General features: G+C 40.8%; 1 protein-coding gene across 4 annotated transcripts in view; it reads left to right on the forward strand.

The window, feature by feature from the left end:
- The window catches only part of PPP1R9A (protein phosphatase 1 regulatory subunit 9A), a 318,597-nt gene extending 308,328 nt beyond the window's left edge, over positions 1 to 10,269 (forward strand). The window contains exons 13-16 of one of the 4 annotated variants that reach the window (XM_007450653.1): positions 6,316 to 6,435; positions 7,394 to 7,417; positions 8,509 to 8,691; positions 10,053 to 10,262. In XM_007450653.1, the coding sequence (XP_007450715.1) occupies positions 6,316 to 6,435; positions 7,394 to 7,417; positions 8,509 to 8,691; positions 10,053 to 10,262 (537 nt within the window). Of the gene's footprint in view, positions 1 to 4,106; positions 4,306 to 6,315; positions 6,436 to 7,393; positions 7,418 to 8,508; positions 8,692 to 10,052 lie in introns of all 4 variants that reach the window. The other 3 variants (XM_007450651.1, XM_007450652.1, XM_007450654.1) reach the window with 3 other exon arrangements.
- The last annotated feature ends 6,398 nt before the right edge of the window (positions 10,270 to 16,667 follow it).

Consider the following 16,667-nt stretch of genomic DNA (forward strand, 5'->3'; position numbering starts at 1 on the left):
ACATGAAAGAATGCTCAACATCATTAATCATTAGAGAAATGCAAATCAAAACTACAATGAGATATCGTCTCACACCAGTCAGAATGGCCATCACCAAAAAATCTAGAAACAATAAATGCTGGAGAGGGTGTGGAGAAAAGGGAACCCTCTTGCACTGTTGGTGGGAATGTAAATTGATACAGCCACTATGGAGAACAGTGTGGAGGTTTCTTAAAAAACTAAAAATGGAACTACCATATAACCCAGCAATCCCACTACTGGGCATATACCCTGAGAAAACCGTAATTCAAAAAGAGTCATGTACCAAAATGTTCATTGCAGCTCTATTTACAATAGCCAGGACATGGAAGCAACCTAAGTGTCCATCGACAGATCAATGGATAAAGATGTGGCACATATATACAATGGAATATTACCCAGCCATAAAAAGAAATGAAATTGAGTTATTTGTAGTGAGGTGGATGGACCTAGAGTCTGTCAAAAAGAGTAAGTAAAAAAAAAAAAAACAAATACCTTATGCTAACACATACGTATGAAATCTGAAAAAAAAATTTTAATGGTTCTAAGAACCTAGGGGCAGGACAGGAGTAAAGACGCAGATGTAGAGAATGGACTTGAGGACACAGGGAGGGGGGAAGGGTAAGCTGGGATGAAGTGAGAGAGTGGCATGGACATACATACACTACCAAATGTAAAATAGATAGCTAGTGGGAAGCAGCCGCATAGCACAGGGAGATCAGCTCGGTGCTTTGTGACCACCTAGAGGGGAGGGATAGGGAGAGTGGGAGGGAGACTCAAGAGGGAGGAGATACGGGGATATATGTATACGTGTAGCTGATTCACTTTGTTATACAGCAGCAACTAACACAACAATGTAAAGCAATTATACTCCAATAAAGATGTTAAAAAGAATTTTTTTAATGTGGTAGTGGTGGTGGTTTTAAAAGCATTGCCACAAAGGCAGTTTACTTGGGATTAGGACAAGATACTCATGCTGTCATTCTTTATGGCCTGTTTATAACCTTTAAAACAGTATCCATATATTTAAGCACTACCATGTCTTATTTGAATTATGGATGGAACTCTTTAAAAAATTCCCATGTTACTTTGATTAACTGATTCAGAAATTTATAACCAAAGAGGAGGAAAATAATCATCAGGTCCAATTAATCTCAAATATCCCCAATTATAAGAGTGTGGGGCTACAGGGAAAGTATTTTTATGTTTCTGCACAGTCAGAGCTTTGTGAGCATTTTTACTGGAATGTGGGACCTGAGCTAAACGATAAGCCTGAGAAGTTAAATTATGACTAGATAGATAGATTTACCTGCAGGGAGATTTACCTCCCCAGAGGTATGTGATTACATTTTCCAGAAGTGGGGATATGGAGAGGGGGCTGAGACCCAACTCTATGGAGACGTTCCCGGGGCTGTAAAGCTGGAGACACTAGTCTGACATATATTACTTACATGTATCACTCTGACATATATTACTTTCCAAAGCATAAGAACCCAAAATCCTTCTCAAGTTGAATTGTTTACATTAAGGAGATAAGACATCTCTCCCTCTCTCAGAGGAAACAAGGCAGACAGCTGTCCCTCTTCTATATAATCATCCAGATTCATATTTTTTAGATTCCTCACCTATAATGTAGACCACATATACGATGACAACTTGTTCCCACTGTGTCAGCTTGGAAAGAGGAAATTAGGGCATGGGAAACCAGTGCAATAACTTTTGTTAAGTAAATAATAACCTGTTTCTGCTCCAGAAACCTCACATTTGTATTCAGGATAATATTAATAAATATAGTTATTAAAAACTGTAAGAGTGAGCTCAGACATGTATTATTAAAAAATACAGATTCCAGGTCAACTCCTCCCTCTCCCCCAAATTCTAACTTGGTAAGTCCAGGTACCCAAGAATTTGTATTTGAATAGCTACTGCAGATGATCCTTATCAGACTTATTTGGGGACCACTGCACTGGTCCAAGACCCAGGAATAAAAAGTGCTTCTCACAGAAGACCAATCTGCCTCTGCTAGCATGCTTTCTTAAGTTCAGTTATTGTAAACCCACATCCCCCCCATTTTTTGACAGTAAGTGGATTTAAGGATACAAATTTTTTTTAGTTGAAACTTCAGGATAAAATTGAAGGTTGACACATCTCTGGTTGCTCTTTATTATCCTTGCAGGCCCCTTTGGGTTTGTTTTGTTTTTTTAAATAAATACACCATTAAAATCATCAGATCTTCTGGAATCTTTAGTGTGAGAAACACTTGTACTGATCCAACCTGTGGTTTCAGTAAAATGCGACCAAAACTGCCCTGACTTCTGCATTCCCTTTAGTTATCGTTCTCACAATCCCCTTATACATATATTGCTTTACAGTTTACAAGATGCTTTTACATTAATTGTCCCATTTGATTCTCCCAATAATCTTTGGAAATGGAACAGAAATTGTTAGGAGTTGTATTACCTATATAAATTTGAAATATGTAATATTTCAAAGTAATGAGATGTGAGACCTTTGAAATTCAGTATACATCTGGGACAAAAGTTGTCTGTAAGCCATGCTGTTGAGGCACTTTTCATTGAAGGGGAATCTCTTTGTTGTCATGACATCAACAGCTAACAAATAATAGACATTATATCAGAGATCACTTGGACATAGTGAGGGTGGCTTCTTCCAAGTGCATAGAAACTACTGCCCATTCCCGCCTCAGCTCCTGATAATTTTTTTTAACCAAAAGGTAAATATAAATATGCAGGTAACTGCATTAAGATAAAAAAAAGTCTGGTTTCTTTCTTTCTTTCTTTTTTTAAATTAATTTATTTATTTTTGGCTGCATTGGGTCTTCATTGCTGCGCACGGGCTTTTTCTAGTTGCGGCGAGTGGGGCTACTCTTCCTTGTGGTGCGCAGGCTTCTCATTGCAGTGGCTTCTCTTCTTGTGGAGCATGGGCTCCAGGCACACAGGCTTCAGTAATTGTGGCACTCGGGCTCAGTAGTTGTGGCTTGCAGACTCCGTAGTTGTGGCTCATGGGCTTAGTTGCTCTGCGGTGCATGGGATCTTCCCGGACCAGGGCTCAAACCTGTGTCCCCTGCATTGGCAGGTAGATTCTTAACCACTGCACCACCAGGGAAGTCCCAAAAGTCTGTTTTCAAACTGTGTTTTTCAAATGCCTTTGAGTCCTTTAAATATTAAATAAGCATAGACCTTTATACCTTTACATTTTTCACAGCACTCTCACACTTATCTAATTTAATTCTTAACCATCACATATGATATATATAAAATATCCACCTTTTATGGATGAGGAAATAGACTCTGAGAGAAGGACCAAGGCCATGTACACAGGAAGTGTGTACGGTTTTAGGACCTTGGGTCTGATGTTCCTCCTGTGATAAGGCACTAAGATTATGATGAAAAACCAATAAGATGTGTGTGTTCTGCTTAAAGTATCATGAGCCCAGAAATTTCCAAGTATTTAAATATATCATTTTCTAAAGTCTCATGCTCTTGAGAACCTGTGCTCAGAGGCGGCCAGGGTAGAATGCTGGTTATGAGCTCATGTCACTAGTGTGAGGCACTGTTACGTGACCCAAATAAAGGGAATGCTGTGATGATTAACTTAATAGCAATTCCTAAAAGACCATGCCCCTCCCTGATACTAATTTATCCACATACATTTATTAGGCACATTTCATAAAATTCATCGTGGCAATAATGATAACAAAATATTGATCACTGTTATAGAACCCATTTAGATGCAAAAAAGATAACTATTGGACTTCCCTAGTGGTCTAGTGGCTAAGATTCTGCGCTTCCACTGCAGGTGGCGCAGGTTCGATCCCTGGTCAGGGAAGTTCCGTATGCTGTGTAGTGTGGCCCAAAAGAAAAGAAAAATTAAAGTTAACCAAAAAAAGGTAACTATTAAGATGAACGTTCTAGTCAAAACGGCAACATTTTTACTCTATCCGTTGTGTAGAATAATTTCTCAAACTATGACTTCAAACTATATTCAGAGTCCCTTCAGAATTCATTTCAATAAGTTTTACATCTGCCTTTTCTTTGTCTAACATACCCGTTCTTTTCATAACCCAGAATCTTCAGCGGCAGGCTGGAACACTGGAAACCGAAGCTGTCCTCCACTGCTCAGGCCTCCACGCCGTCAGCGGGCCTGCCTTTCTCATGGTTTAACGAAGGCCGGAAAGGATCCTATTCCTTCAGGAACCTGCCTGCATCTGCAAGTCCCCTTCAGCCTTCTCCTGAAACTCTAATTTCAGATAAAAAGGGGTCTAAGGTAGAAAACACATGGATTTAAAAAGCAAACAAGAAAACCCCCAATCCTTCCTCCTCTTCGATCTTTGGAAAGCATTCTCAACTTGTGTGTATACACTCTGGATCCGAGAAACCAATGTGATAACACTGCAGTAAACAGTGCATGGTATTTCTTGTGTGGGGGAGGAAGACAGCCTCATTTAACCATCACCTTCTTTAATACTGTTCCATTCTAGATTGTACGTTAATCTTTGAATTGCCTGTCTTTTCACATACTGCTAGTTAATCTCAGTTTGACAGTCAAGCCATGCTGGGAAAGATGCATTTGAATCATGGAACAGTATGATAGATCTGTTTACCAAGTATTCCACTTTAAATTACATTACAAAACTATTTTTGCTGTGCTCTTCAAGATTTACTGGAAAACAAATAAATTTGGGACTGAATATGTGTTCAGTATATCTAAATGAAACTCTTCCAAACAGATCAATGCTGACATAGCACCCTTACTTCTTTCTTCTTTTAAATCAAACTCCCATGTTGATAAACTGTTACAGTTCTATCACCAAAGTTTTTTAACTTTAGCAGAATGAGGAATTATATGCTTATTTGTTTTTAAATGCACGATGGTTATTTCCAGCATGACGCTGCAAACCTTACCTAACATTTTATTGAAACACATACGGTGGCTAACTTTCACATGTCGTTTGGTCTCCTTTTATCAATGTTCACTTTTCTTTCTCAAACAGAAACCTGTGATTAATGTTAACTTGAATTTAATTCTTTTCTTGAGGTCAACAGCTCATAAGGTTTTGACAGAATTTGGGGTCATATCTCCAATGACAATGTCAAATGGTAATGTGCTGTGTTAAATGCTCACCTGCTTAAATGTTTTACTAGCCTAGCTCCTTGTGCTCTGATTTCGTCTCCTTTTCTGAAGTTTTAGCAAACTTGGCGTTTGTTTGGTACTGAATTCTCTAGCCTCTGGCATGGTATTTATTCTTGACAACCAGCTAAACCCAATGCAAGGGAACCTAATGGAAAACTAACAGTCCAGTTCCTAAGGAAGGGGAATAGGAAACAAGATGGTGTTGGTCAGGTGCTTAGAGTTCCAGGAAAACCAGTCCTTCTAGAATTATTAGCAAAAGAAGTTCTGGAAGCAGAAGGCCACTTTGGTCTTGAAACATTTTCAGTCTTGGATCTGAGAAATCTAAATGTTGTTTGAATAGATTCTACTATTATCTTGCACTGGAGAGACACCAGATTTGGTTTTAAATGTTTTTACAAATGCAGCTATGTAGTCATTGTGAATTTATTTAACTTTAATATCCACTGAACATTTCAATGAAATTCTGGGGAAGTTTTACGTACACACCCTCAACCTCCCCAACCCGCAGGTGGTTATTTGGAAATGTGTTTCTGTCCGTGCTGCAGCCTCCTTGGTACTCCGTTGGTGCTGTGCAAGAGTTGTATTTTAGCATGTGACTACTAGTGTAATGGCAGACTGTGACCTACCCCAGAACTCATCATCTTGAAGGTTACATCCCGGAGAGGATCTGCCATCTCTCACAGTATTTATCACGGCCAACAGCAAGCGATCCTTCCCAGGGGGTGCTCAAGCTACCTTTCTAATATGGATTGCCATCTGTTCCTAATAACTCAGGCTCACCACACCATCTTGTATTTTTACTTACACTGTTACTTATCACGATTAGGGTCAAAGAATATAGGCTTATTAATATTACCCCTCTGAGCAGTTACAGAGGATAATGAATGCTGTACCCTTGAAGAGAGGTTGAAGAATCATTCCTCTAAGATATCTATCGTTTCATGTGATGGAGAAAGCGCCCAGAATTCCCCATCCAGTGCAGAAGGCACAGTGTTCTCAACCACTGCCGGGTGAAGGTCACCAAACCGAATATGAATCTCTTCTGAGAGTACTTAAAAAGAACCTTTCCAGAACTTGCAAACATACCTACCTCTGGTTCACTCACTATGCTCATTTAACAGTGAGCTTTATTTGTTTTTTCAGAATTTTACCTTCAGTGATGACTTCAGCCCCAGCAGTACCAGTTCAGCAGACCTGAGCGGCCTGGGAGCAGAACCCAAAACACCTGGGCTCTCTCAGTCCTTGGTGCTCTCATCAGATGAGGTACATGCACGGCACTGACGACAGAGCTGCTTTCTCAGATCATACATTTTACCGATGAACTATCACCGGGGAGAATGTTTTTAGGCAGATTTTGCATATCAATCCACATGATTTCGCTCCCTCTCTGTCTCAACATGGATGCAGAGTACTATTTCTGAGCCCTGTTAAGCTGTCTAGGGACCTCCTCAGCCTTTCTTTGACATAAATGTGATGACTATCAACAGAGGGTTGGGGATGGGAGGCTGGGCACTGGAGAGCAGCAAGAGGGAACGGCCCAGAAATCCCAAGGGAGGGAATTCCCTGGAGGCCCAGTCTTTAGGACTCCGTGCTTCCACTGCAGGGGGGCCCGGGTTCGATCCCTGGTTGGGGAACTAAGATCCTGCAAGCTGCGAGGTGTGGCCAAAAAAAAAAAAAGAAAAAAGAAATCTCGAGGGAGTTTACAGAGGATCCATCCCCCTCCTCCCTCACCTTTTTCACCATCCCCGATGTTCCCTCTGAGTGGGGAGTGAGAATCACCGCAGTGGAGTGGGGAGAGGTGCAGTTGTGATAAGGAGGGAAAACGGGGGGAGAACCACTTACTTAGAAGCCAGGGTCAAGTGTGCATTGCAATGGATTCTCAGGAGATATAATGTGTACAGGAGGGCAGAAGATTACACTGGTGATTGACTTAGTGCTCCAAGAGATAAGTAGAAGGAAGAAATACCAGTACTGGGGGCGGGGGTGGGGCTGGGGAGAAGCGCTGTAAGTAAAGATATCTTCACCCTCAATATTTGTTCTTAGTTATTTCTTTCTAATGTGATTTTTGCTTTGTAAAACTTTTTTTTTCCCTTAAATTCTTCTGCCCATATTCTTCAGGCTTGGTGTGATTTTAATTGTATTAAAACTTTGTACTGTACATGTGTGTCTCCTGTTCCTGTAACACTTTTCTTTTTGGTTCCTTTGTTGCTCTCTCACTCAGAGCCTGGATATGATAGATGACGAGGTGAGCTCTCAGTGGGCTGTGTGTGGTGGCTTACATGGTATTGTCTGACACTTCTTATCTTTGCAAATGATTTAAAATCAAACAAGACAAGAAACTTTCCTCTGTAGTGGAGGGTTTCCTCGTGTTAAATAGTTTCACTCTCTGCCCTTGTCTATATCTTAGTTGAAAAGACATTCAAGAGGATCTCCAGATTCCACCTCCAGAGTCCCTTGCTGTGCCTCCCATCACCATTACCCTGACACAGCCCACTGTGTTTCACCTCCTTTGCCTTCATCTCAGCTTCCCCATCCCCTCCTCTGTGTTCCCTGCATGGTCACTGAGGTGACGCCTGTCTCTCCTCCCGGATTTATCATTGCTTTCATCTCCTCTCAGCTTAGTGGTTCTAGGAACCCAGCTGCCCTTTGCACTATTCATAGCAATGTCCTGCATTGGACAGAGCCTGGGATTTGGAATAAACCAGTAAATGCTGAGCTCCACCACTCACTAGCTGCGTGATACTGGACAGATCTGGAGACTTTCTGGGCCTCACTTGCCTCGTTTATTAAAAGTAATTATGGAAATTACCTGTCCTACCTTCCTCATAGGTTTGCTTGCTGCTCAAGTGAAATACTGGCTGTGAAATTTCCCCTAAGAATGCTTGAGGACTTAATGTTCTCCCCTTCTAAGTAAAAGATATACCTCAGTATTTTTAAATGTATCTTTACATATCTCTGATGTCTTAGCAGAGGATCAGTGCAGAGTGATGCATTACATATAGAGATTAATGATGTATTCGTTTTCTGCGTCTGATAATCTTTCCATAGTGTTTTAATGTAAAAACTTGCAACACTGGAGTGTATTTTTCAGTTTTAAACTTCCTACATTAAAATGCTTTGTTTGGGGGAATTTTTAAATTTCCAAATACCTAAACAAAATGTAGAGTTAATAACTTTGTGTATGTTACACATACAGCTAGAACCATTCGTTTACTTTATGGTTTAAAAACAAGTGTGGCTCTAGTAGGCAAGAAATGGCTTTTGATAGCATCACATGCCATACTGAGCTACAGCTTCTTGGTCCTTTAACAACCCTGCGTAACATTCCTACCTCAGATTCTTGATGACGGACAGTCTCCCAAACACAGTCAGTGTCTGAATCGGGCCATTCATGAATGGAGCGTGCAGCAGGTTTCTCACTGGCTAATGAGCCTAAATCTGGAGCAGTATGTCTCTGAATTCAGTGCCCAAAACATCACTGGAGAGCAACTCCTGCAGTTGGATGGAAATAAACTTAAGGTAAAGAATTATATGTTTGTGTCAGGTTACCAAGTATAATTTGTATTACACATAGCGCCTAAAATGTTTCCATTAGATGAGAGCATCCTGCATATCCGAGAGGTACTTCTCACTCACAGTTAGCAGAAAGGACCTTGAATGATTTCTGAGTGGTAAAGGAAGTTTCGGAAAGTCGTCGGGTTCTGAATCAAACAGTAGGCTGTCGAGCAGGAGAGCTAGAGGCTCACTCCATTGCTTCCGCCAAGCAACACATGGTCCATGTATTAACTCTACTTACTTCCTATGTAGTATGAGTTTTAATAATGGCCAATGTGGACTCTCCCATAACATTAGAGTTAAAACCCGGGTCCGTGAATCTTCCCTTTTTTTAACTCATTGCTCCCCCCACCCTCCCTCTTCCCTGCATACCACCCAAAAAACGGGACTGTGTTCTCCCCAGAACTTTCTTCCCCCACCAAGTGCAGGCCGTGTCTTCCCTCCCCTGCCCTGGCACTCTCATTTTCACCTGTCCCGTCCATCTCCTTTAGAGCCTGAGGTGGCACCTACCCCTGTGGAAAAAGGGCAAAAGGAGCTCACAGCCAGCCTGCCACCCCCAACCTCGGCCCCCTGCTGGGCTGACGGGCAGATGAGTAGCTCTTGACAGTCTTTGAAAAGGTTAGAGATCAATCAATAGCCTGTGAATATGAAGGCCCATTGACAAGGCTGTCCCTGTTGGGGAGATGGATGCATCCCGCTGTTGATTCTGAAGGTCATGAAACATTTAAAGTACGTAACCAACTCCCCTTATTCTGAATTCCAAGCTCATCGAGCAGCCTCATTATGATCAGCCTTCCTTTATAGGTCTGCCTACAGGGAGAGAATGGCTAATCATGCTGACATGAGCATTCTGGTCCCAGAGACATTTTTGGTCTCCATTGTAAAGGAATACATGGGCAGAAAGGAAGCCACTTCGATTCCTCCTGCCCTTCTTGGAACCCTCCGTGGCAGCAGGTGCCCACTCCTATCTTTTGAAAATATCAGTGAGTTTAGCAATACTTTTGGCTGTAAACGTCCACAGCCCAAAGGTTGGAGAAGCAGAATTGTGCCCTTTTTCCATTCACTGTCCCATTAATTACCAGTTCAGAAAGCATTTACTTGCTGAGGTTTAGGAGGTACTGTGCTAGGGACTTCAAAGTATAAAAGAACAAATAAAGCTCCGCCCCACAGTATGTAGATTTTTGGCAAATGTAATCAGCTCTTTCTACCTCTTTGATTATGTTTACATTAGTCCTTGAGTTTGAACATCTTGTGATATCAACCTCATCATAAGCAGAGAGGTCATTGGTTTTCAAATTCAGTTTGTTTATGTGTTTCCTTCTTAGGCTCTTGGAATGACATCATCCCAGGACCGAGCAGTGGTCAAAAAAAAACTCAAAGAAATGAAAGTGTCTCTAGAGAAGGCTCGGAAGGCCCAAGAGAAAATAGAAAAACAAAGAGAAAAGCTGAGGAGGAAGGAACAAGAGCAAATGCAGAGGAAGTCTAAAAAGACAGAGAAGATGGCAGCCGCCACAGAGGGTGCTGGTGAGCAGTGACACACACGGAGACGTTTCCACCTCTTCCTGCCCTGCTCTCCTCTGGAGGATGAAGAAGAAACTGATGACGGGGGTAATGTGCTCTAGGCAGACTGGGGAACTGTGTGTTCAATAACTGCATTTTCTGCATTAATAGAGTACACTCACTCTTAACCTACGGAAATAATCCCAAGCCACCTTTGGTTTAGTAACAAACCAAGGATCTCATTTGTGAGAGCTGCAAAGTAGCAGTGTTTCTCTCTTCTTTGTGTTGGGTGGGTGGTGTCACTTGAAGAACCAGCGTGATCCTGCTCAACAAGAGCATGACACACCGTGGCGTTGTCCGTGGAACGCCACGCATTTTCAATATGAGGTCCTGAAACTGAGCAATGGCACATATCTGCATGGCCGAGAGCACCTCTCTGCCATGAGATCTGGGCTGCAGAATCTATCCCGGTGTGTGGGAGAGGATCCCCCTCGTTTCTGTGTCTGGACACTGAGACAACCCCGCTGTGGAAATGTGGGTGCCCTTTGCCTACTGTGGCAAAAAGCAAGCAAACTGTGTTGCCTGCTGGGCATTGGGAAGAGAGAAAAGAATTACACTTATTTGTTAACCCCAGAAGGAAGCAAAAGCCTTAAGAATGTGGATGTGGGCATTACCTTGGGGTTCTGAGGGTAACATTTATCCTCCAGATTTAGCCAAACAAAGAAAAATTCAGACGTTAGTGCAGCCATGGGATATTGGGATCTGTTGTTTACTTTGCTACTGCTGCATGTTCAGTATTTCAGCAGCACCGACACACACAACACAGTTCCTTTTCTCCCCAACAAATTGAACAGAAAATTGATTTTGAAGGAAACCAACATTTTCAGGTTTCCTCTCCTGGGGAACATTCTGGCTGGTCTTCAGCCTGACTATGACACAATCAGGAACTCATCACATATTTTCTGCTCAAGATTTCCCAAGTGGGCTCAGTTAGACTTTTAAGAAATGTACTTTTAAGAAAAATAGAAATGCCAGTTAGAGAAAAGTTAGATTTGACTAACATTCGACCAGAGAAGCAATTTTATTGAGCACACAGAATGTTCCCATAAAGAAGAGCTGTCAGTTATATTTTAGAGATGTTTTGAATGGTTTTTCTGAGCCATTCTCTTTCATTTTTTGGCGATCTCCACTTTACAGTTAAAGTTTGTTTAAGACGGTACACATGATGCAGGCTGGCAGTGCAGGCGGTTATACTTATTTTAAAGCCAGTATTAAGGAGTTCAGTGTTTCATCAAACTAATTCAAGTGCAGGAGAGTGGGGCAGAAGGAGGAGAAAATAAACTCATCTTGAGAAATCTCAAATGATGGATTTTTTGTTGTCGTTGTTGTTTTGCTTTTTATGCTCATGCATCTGGTTCTCTTTGCTGCATTGGCTGTAAAAATGAGGTCATCCACTTTCCAGAGGACGAGTTTCAGAATAAGAGTTGAGGACAGACCAATCCTTGGACAAGTATTTTACTTCCTTTACTTCGGTTTTTTGGGGCGGGGGGCGGGGGTGGTCTCTGTCCTTGTCTTCCACTGGAAATACTCTATACGCAGAGCTGAGGGGAAGGCTTTTGAAGGTTACAAGTAACAGATAATGTAAAGGGGCTTCTTCCCATATAGCTCCATCTCCTATTTTGAAGCATTGTGATTTTTTTTTTTTTTTTTTTTTTTTTTTTTTTTTTTACCACTTTACAGTTAAAGTTTGTTTAAGACGGTACACATGATGCAGGCTGGCAGTGCAGGCGGTTATACTTATTTTAAAGCCAGTATTAAGGAGTTCAGTGTTTCATCAAACTAATTCAAGTGCAGGAGAGTGGGGCAGAAGGAGGAGAAAATAAACTCATCTTGAGAAATCTCAAATGATGGATTTTTTGTTGTCGTTGTTGTTTTGCTTTTTATGCTCATGCATCTGGTTCTCTTTGCTGCATTGGCTGTAAAAATGAGGTCATCCACTTTCCAGAGGACGAGTTTCAGAATAAGAGTTGAGGACAGACCAATCCTTGGACAAGTATTTTACTTCCTTTACTTCGGTTTTTTGGGGCGGGGGGCGGGGGTGGTCTCTGTCCTTGTCTTCCACTGGAAATACTCTATACGCAGAGCTGAGGGGAAGGCTTTTGAAGGTTACAAGTAACAGATAATGTAAAGGGGCTTCTTCCCATATAGCTCCATCTCCTATTTTGAAGCATTGTGTTTTTTTTTTTTTTTTTTTTTTTTTTGCTTGTCTGAATATCCAAAATCTGAAATTGTCTAAACTAGAAATTTATAATCTTGTTCTTCCCTAAGGCTTGTTTCCTTTTCAGTGACAGTGTTGTCTGTTAAGCTTCAGTTCCCTTGTCACTAGGTATAGATCATTCATTTGATCCTCAGAAACTCTGGCATAAAGTAACATTGTGTTTTACAGTTATCAAAGTCACTACCTATTTTTTTCTATCGTCATTTGGGGTATGATAATGAAACTCCATACTAGAATCTCTATTAATATTTTGAGATAGGTGGTGCTTTGCTATTTATTAATATCATGGGAAACCAGGAACCACTATCAATGAACTACAAAATTCAGCAAATCTTTTCAATACTAAAAGACTAAATTAGTCAAAATCTGGTAATGCTAGTGCTTGCTATTGTAAAGTTTTGCCATTTTTGCTTATCTCTGGGGAAAAAAAGTGATCTGGATCACACTGGAAGTTTCACTGTATTCATTTTAAGAGTGGAAATGGAAGGATGATTTATGTTAAGTTATGTTTACACTTTGGTAATATTTGAAAATGGAAGTATATACTGGAAATGTGTATAAGTCTCAGTCTCTGCACATAATTTATGATCTATTATATTGCATTTTTAGATGTCTTAGAAGTATTGTTCTTTATTTTAACTTTATTTGTACACTTCCAATGTTTAGATCAACAACCAACTGACAATATTATAAATCAAATTCTTATTCCTCAAATCATTTAGTTTGTAGTATAACAGTTTTGATTTTTTAAGTTAACTTATAGTAATTTTAGGTCTTAATGAGTTATTTTAACATTACTAATTAAAACTGCTGAAATTGATTTGATTGTCCAACAAAGGATAAAGCGTAAACATATTGATAAAAGGATACGGAAACAAAGTGAAGGACCTCAGTCAGATCTTGTGAACATTTTGTTTTCCTGTTATTTATTTCCTTTATTGACTCTGGTGCATGATGCCTAATTGAGGTTCCAGTGTCTTACACAATCCTAACTTTAACGCTAGTGGTTTTCAGTATCCTTACAGTTTTAGCCCAGAATTGTTGCTTCATGAACGTTACAGACTTTGTAGTTTTTTTTTATTTATCAGAAAATGAACAAAAAGGGAATATCTGGTTCCTAGGAACTATATTCCTTAAACGACAGCTCAGTATGACTCTAACAAAAGCCAAAAGTGTTTTGGGGGTACAGGTAATGCTTTGGGGGACAGGAGATTGTGGTGAGGCCAAGCGGTAGACAGAGAGCATTGTATGAGCTGGGTGTCTGGGGCAGGGTGTTCCACTAAAGGACTTAGATTACTTTATTTAAAGACTATCTATCTCCCGTAAAGTAACTCATAGGTTATGTAGTAGTTTTCTCCTCCTTTCTTTGCCTGAATCAGAAGTTCACTGCAGAGTGATAAGTTAGGGTAGAAATCTAAAATTTTGCCCATATTCTAACCCAGTGCTGAAGTCCAGCACTAATTTCATGACAATAAAGCTACTCTACACTGTCCTCCTTTAGCTGGGGTTGACATGGATTTCCCACCCTCAACACCCCGTAAGCATTTTAACCCAAACAGTTCATGACTGCAATGGGATAGGGGTGCCTCCGCTTCTAAACGGGGCGTGAAATGGGAAAACTACCTTGTGCTTCTTTGTTGTCGTTGGAAACAGAGGGGCAAGAGGCCAAGAGAGGAACCAAATGAACCCTTGTTCTATCCTGTAGTCATCGCTACCCTGAAATCTTGAGATATCCCAGGCCCAAGCTACAGGCCCAAGCCAGGTTGTTTGATCTAGCACTTTAATTAGCCTTTATGGTTTCTGCTGAAGACAAAGGATTCTCGGCTAGGTTCTTTGTGTAATAGGAAATGTGTGCTTTAAAATTATATTGTAAAAGGTAAATGAAAACTCACATTTGTATGGCTGTTCTAACTCATTTGTAAGTGTTAAAGGTTATACAGACCAAGCTGCAAGGGAGGGGAACCAGTGTCTGGCCATACCATTCAAGCAGTTTCAAAAGGAGGTATCCCAGCAATTCTAAATCGAATGTCTATGCTTGGGATGTGCTGTAGCCCCTTCATTACATGGAGGTATTTCAGAATGACCAACTTCCATTTGAGTAAATTTACTGTCCCAATAGAGCTGCAGATGAGGGGCATTTCAACTTGGTGGACGGCAGTCACTAGGGTTCAAGTCACCTGCTTAATGCCAAGTCCTTAGTGCTTTCTGAATGAAAAGGTAAAATGAAAAAGAAAAGCCCAGTTTTTAAAATATCTTTTTCCAATTTACCTTTAATCAAGGATCTACCTGCACACGGTTATGAAGCTAAGCATTTAAGGATGAAGTCCAGAAATAAAATGTCCATATTTTCTACTAGAATTGCTTTCGTTATGATGACAGGGGTGGGAAGTAAGTTCTCAAAAAGCAGCAGCGTTGTAAGAAATACGAACGTGCTTCAGAAATTCACTCCTGGAGAACAGCCTGTGTATGCAGGCAGATCTTCTTTAGATCTGTCTTAGGCATTTAAAGTCTCAGGAAACTTAGTCTTGGTCCAAAACACTGGGGAAAAAAATAACACCAGACAGTACAGCGGTAGTATTTAAAATAGCGTTGTAGAATAGACCCGCCCTAGAAGTCAAAGGGCAAAGAAAAAGCCTACAGAAGCAGGCTCCCCTGGAAAATGAAAACATCAAGCTCTACCTTATGCAAAACAGAGGGTCCTGACGTGCTTGTGTGTGCGTGTCTGTGTGGATGCGCTGAGGGAATGGTGGTTACTGGAAGGCTCACACTTGTGAGTGGATGGACCAAGCATGGCGCGTGGCCCGCTTCCAGACCTGCAGAGTGGGGAAAGAAAGAAACACGACGATTTCCAATCCTTGCCCCTCCCCCCCAACCCCCGCCCCCTGCAAAATCGCTAGGGACGCGAGAATGAATGAGGTAAAGAATAAGAGAACAAGAGGCAACATCTCGAGAATGTGCATGCCATTTGTGTAGACGTACAGAACTGCATACGTGTGAATATATCTCCCACTGTACATACATGCACATACTGCAATCACATGGCATCAAAATATATATTGTATATGGAACTTGGTAATGTCAGATAGGACCCTGAGCAGTATCATAGCCTTATTGCCACTTTTTTTGTGTGTGTACATTGAATGGCTCATGAGATTTTAAGAGATTTTTTTAATGTATTTCTATTAAATGCACTTATCCTTCTACATGTTTATATATTTTGGTAAAATTGGTTTATTAGATACTTGGTATTTTAGCAGGATGAAATTTCCTCACACGTTTGCTTAATGCTTTGATGTCAAGATTGCACACTGCTGAGTTGAAGCTCAGAAGTTTATACAGCTTTGGGGATTTTCAGCTGCAGACTGCAGTTTCCTTGGCTAAAAATTGCATTGTGTGTTCTCGTGCATTCGCTCACGCTCTAAAATTACATATTTGGTCGCCGTGATGCATAAGTCACTAACTACTGGCCCTCCGATGGCAGCGTTGCTATCACAGGACCATTTATTTACTTCTTTTGTGGAGTGATGCCACAGTTAGCTCATCACCAAATATAACGCAAGTGGATAGGAGCGCGAGTGTGTTGTTGGAAGGTGTACACTTCTGTTTCCTTCAGCTGTCTTATTCACACACCCAGGTTTCCTGTTAAGAATTTAAACTTTCACCCATGAAAGAACAATTGGCCAAAATAATTAAATCCCCTTAAAAAGTGGAAATCAGGAGGCACTCCAGCTAGATAACACCTCCAACAACATCAGAGTTAGTTAGTGCTTAGTGAAAACCCTTAAATATGTATGTATATGTTTTCCTTAATATTATTTATGATCATCACTGCTGCTTTTGTACCTTTTAATGGTGTTGCAGTTAAACCACTAGTACACCTGCTACATACCACTAACAAAACTGGCCGGCTGAAAACAAACGAAAGAGAGAGAATGAATTCTATTCCGTTGTAGAGTTGATTTATTTTCATCTTTCTTTATGTATCACTAAAGGAAGACAGTTGTTTGGAAATCATTTTAAGTTCAGTAAGTATGGATAGCATGTTATCTGAAAATTTCAATTCGTACCTTTTGGTGTCTGATCATTTGCATGGAAGAGACAATAGTGCCACGTCTGGATTGTTCTCTTGTGCTTGGTTAATATGTACTTCTCTAGATTGTTC

Source organism: Lipotes vexillifer, unplaced genomic scaffold (genome assembly GCF_000442215.2).
Source record: "Lipotes vexillifer unplaced genomic scaffold, Lipotes_vexillifer_v1.1 scaffold172, whole genome shotgun sequence".
Classification (NCBI taxonomy): Eukaryota; Metazoa; Chordata; class Mammalia; order Artiodactyla; family Lipotidae; genus Lipotes; species Lipotes vexillifer.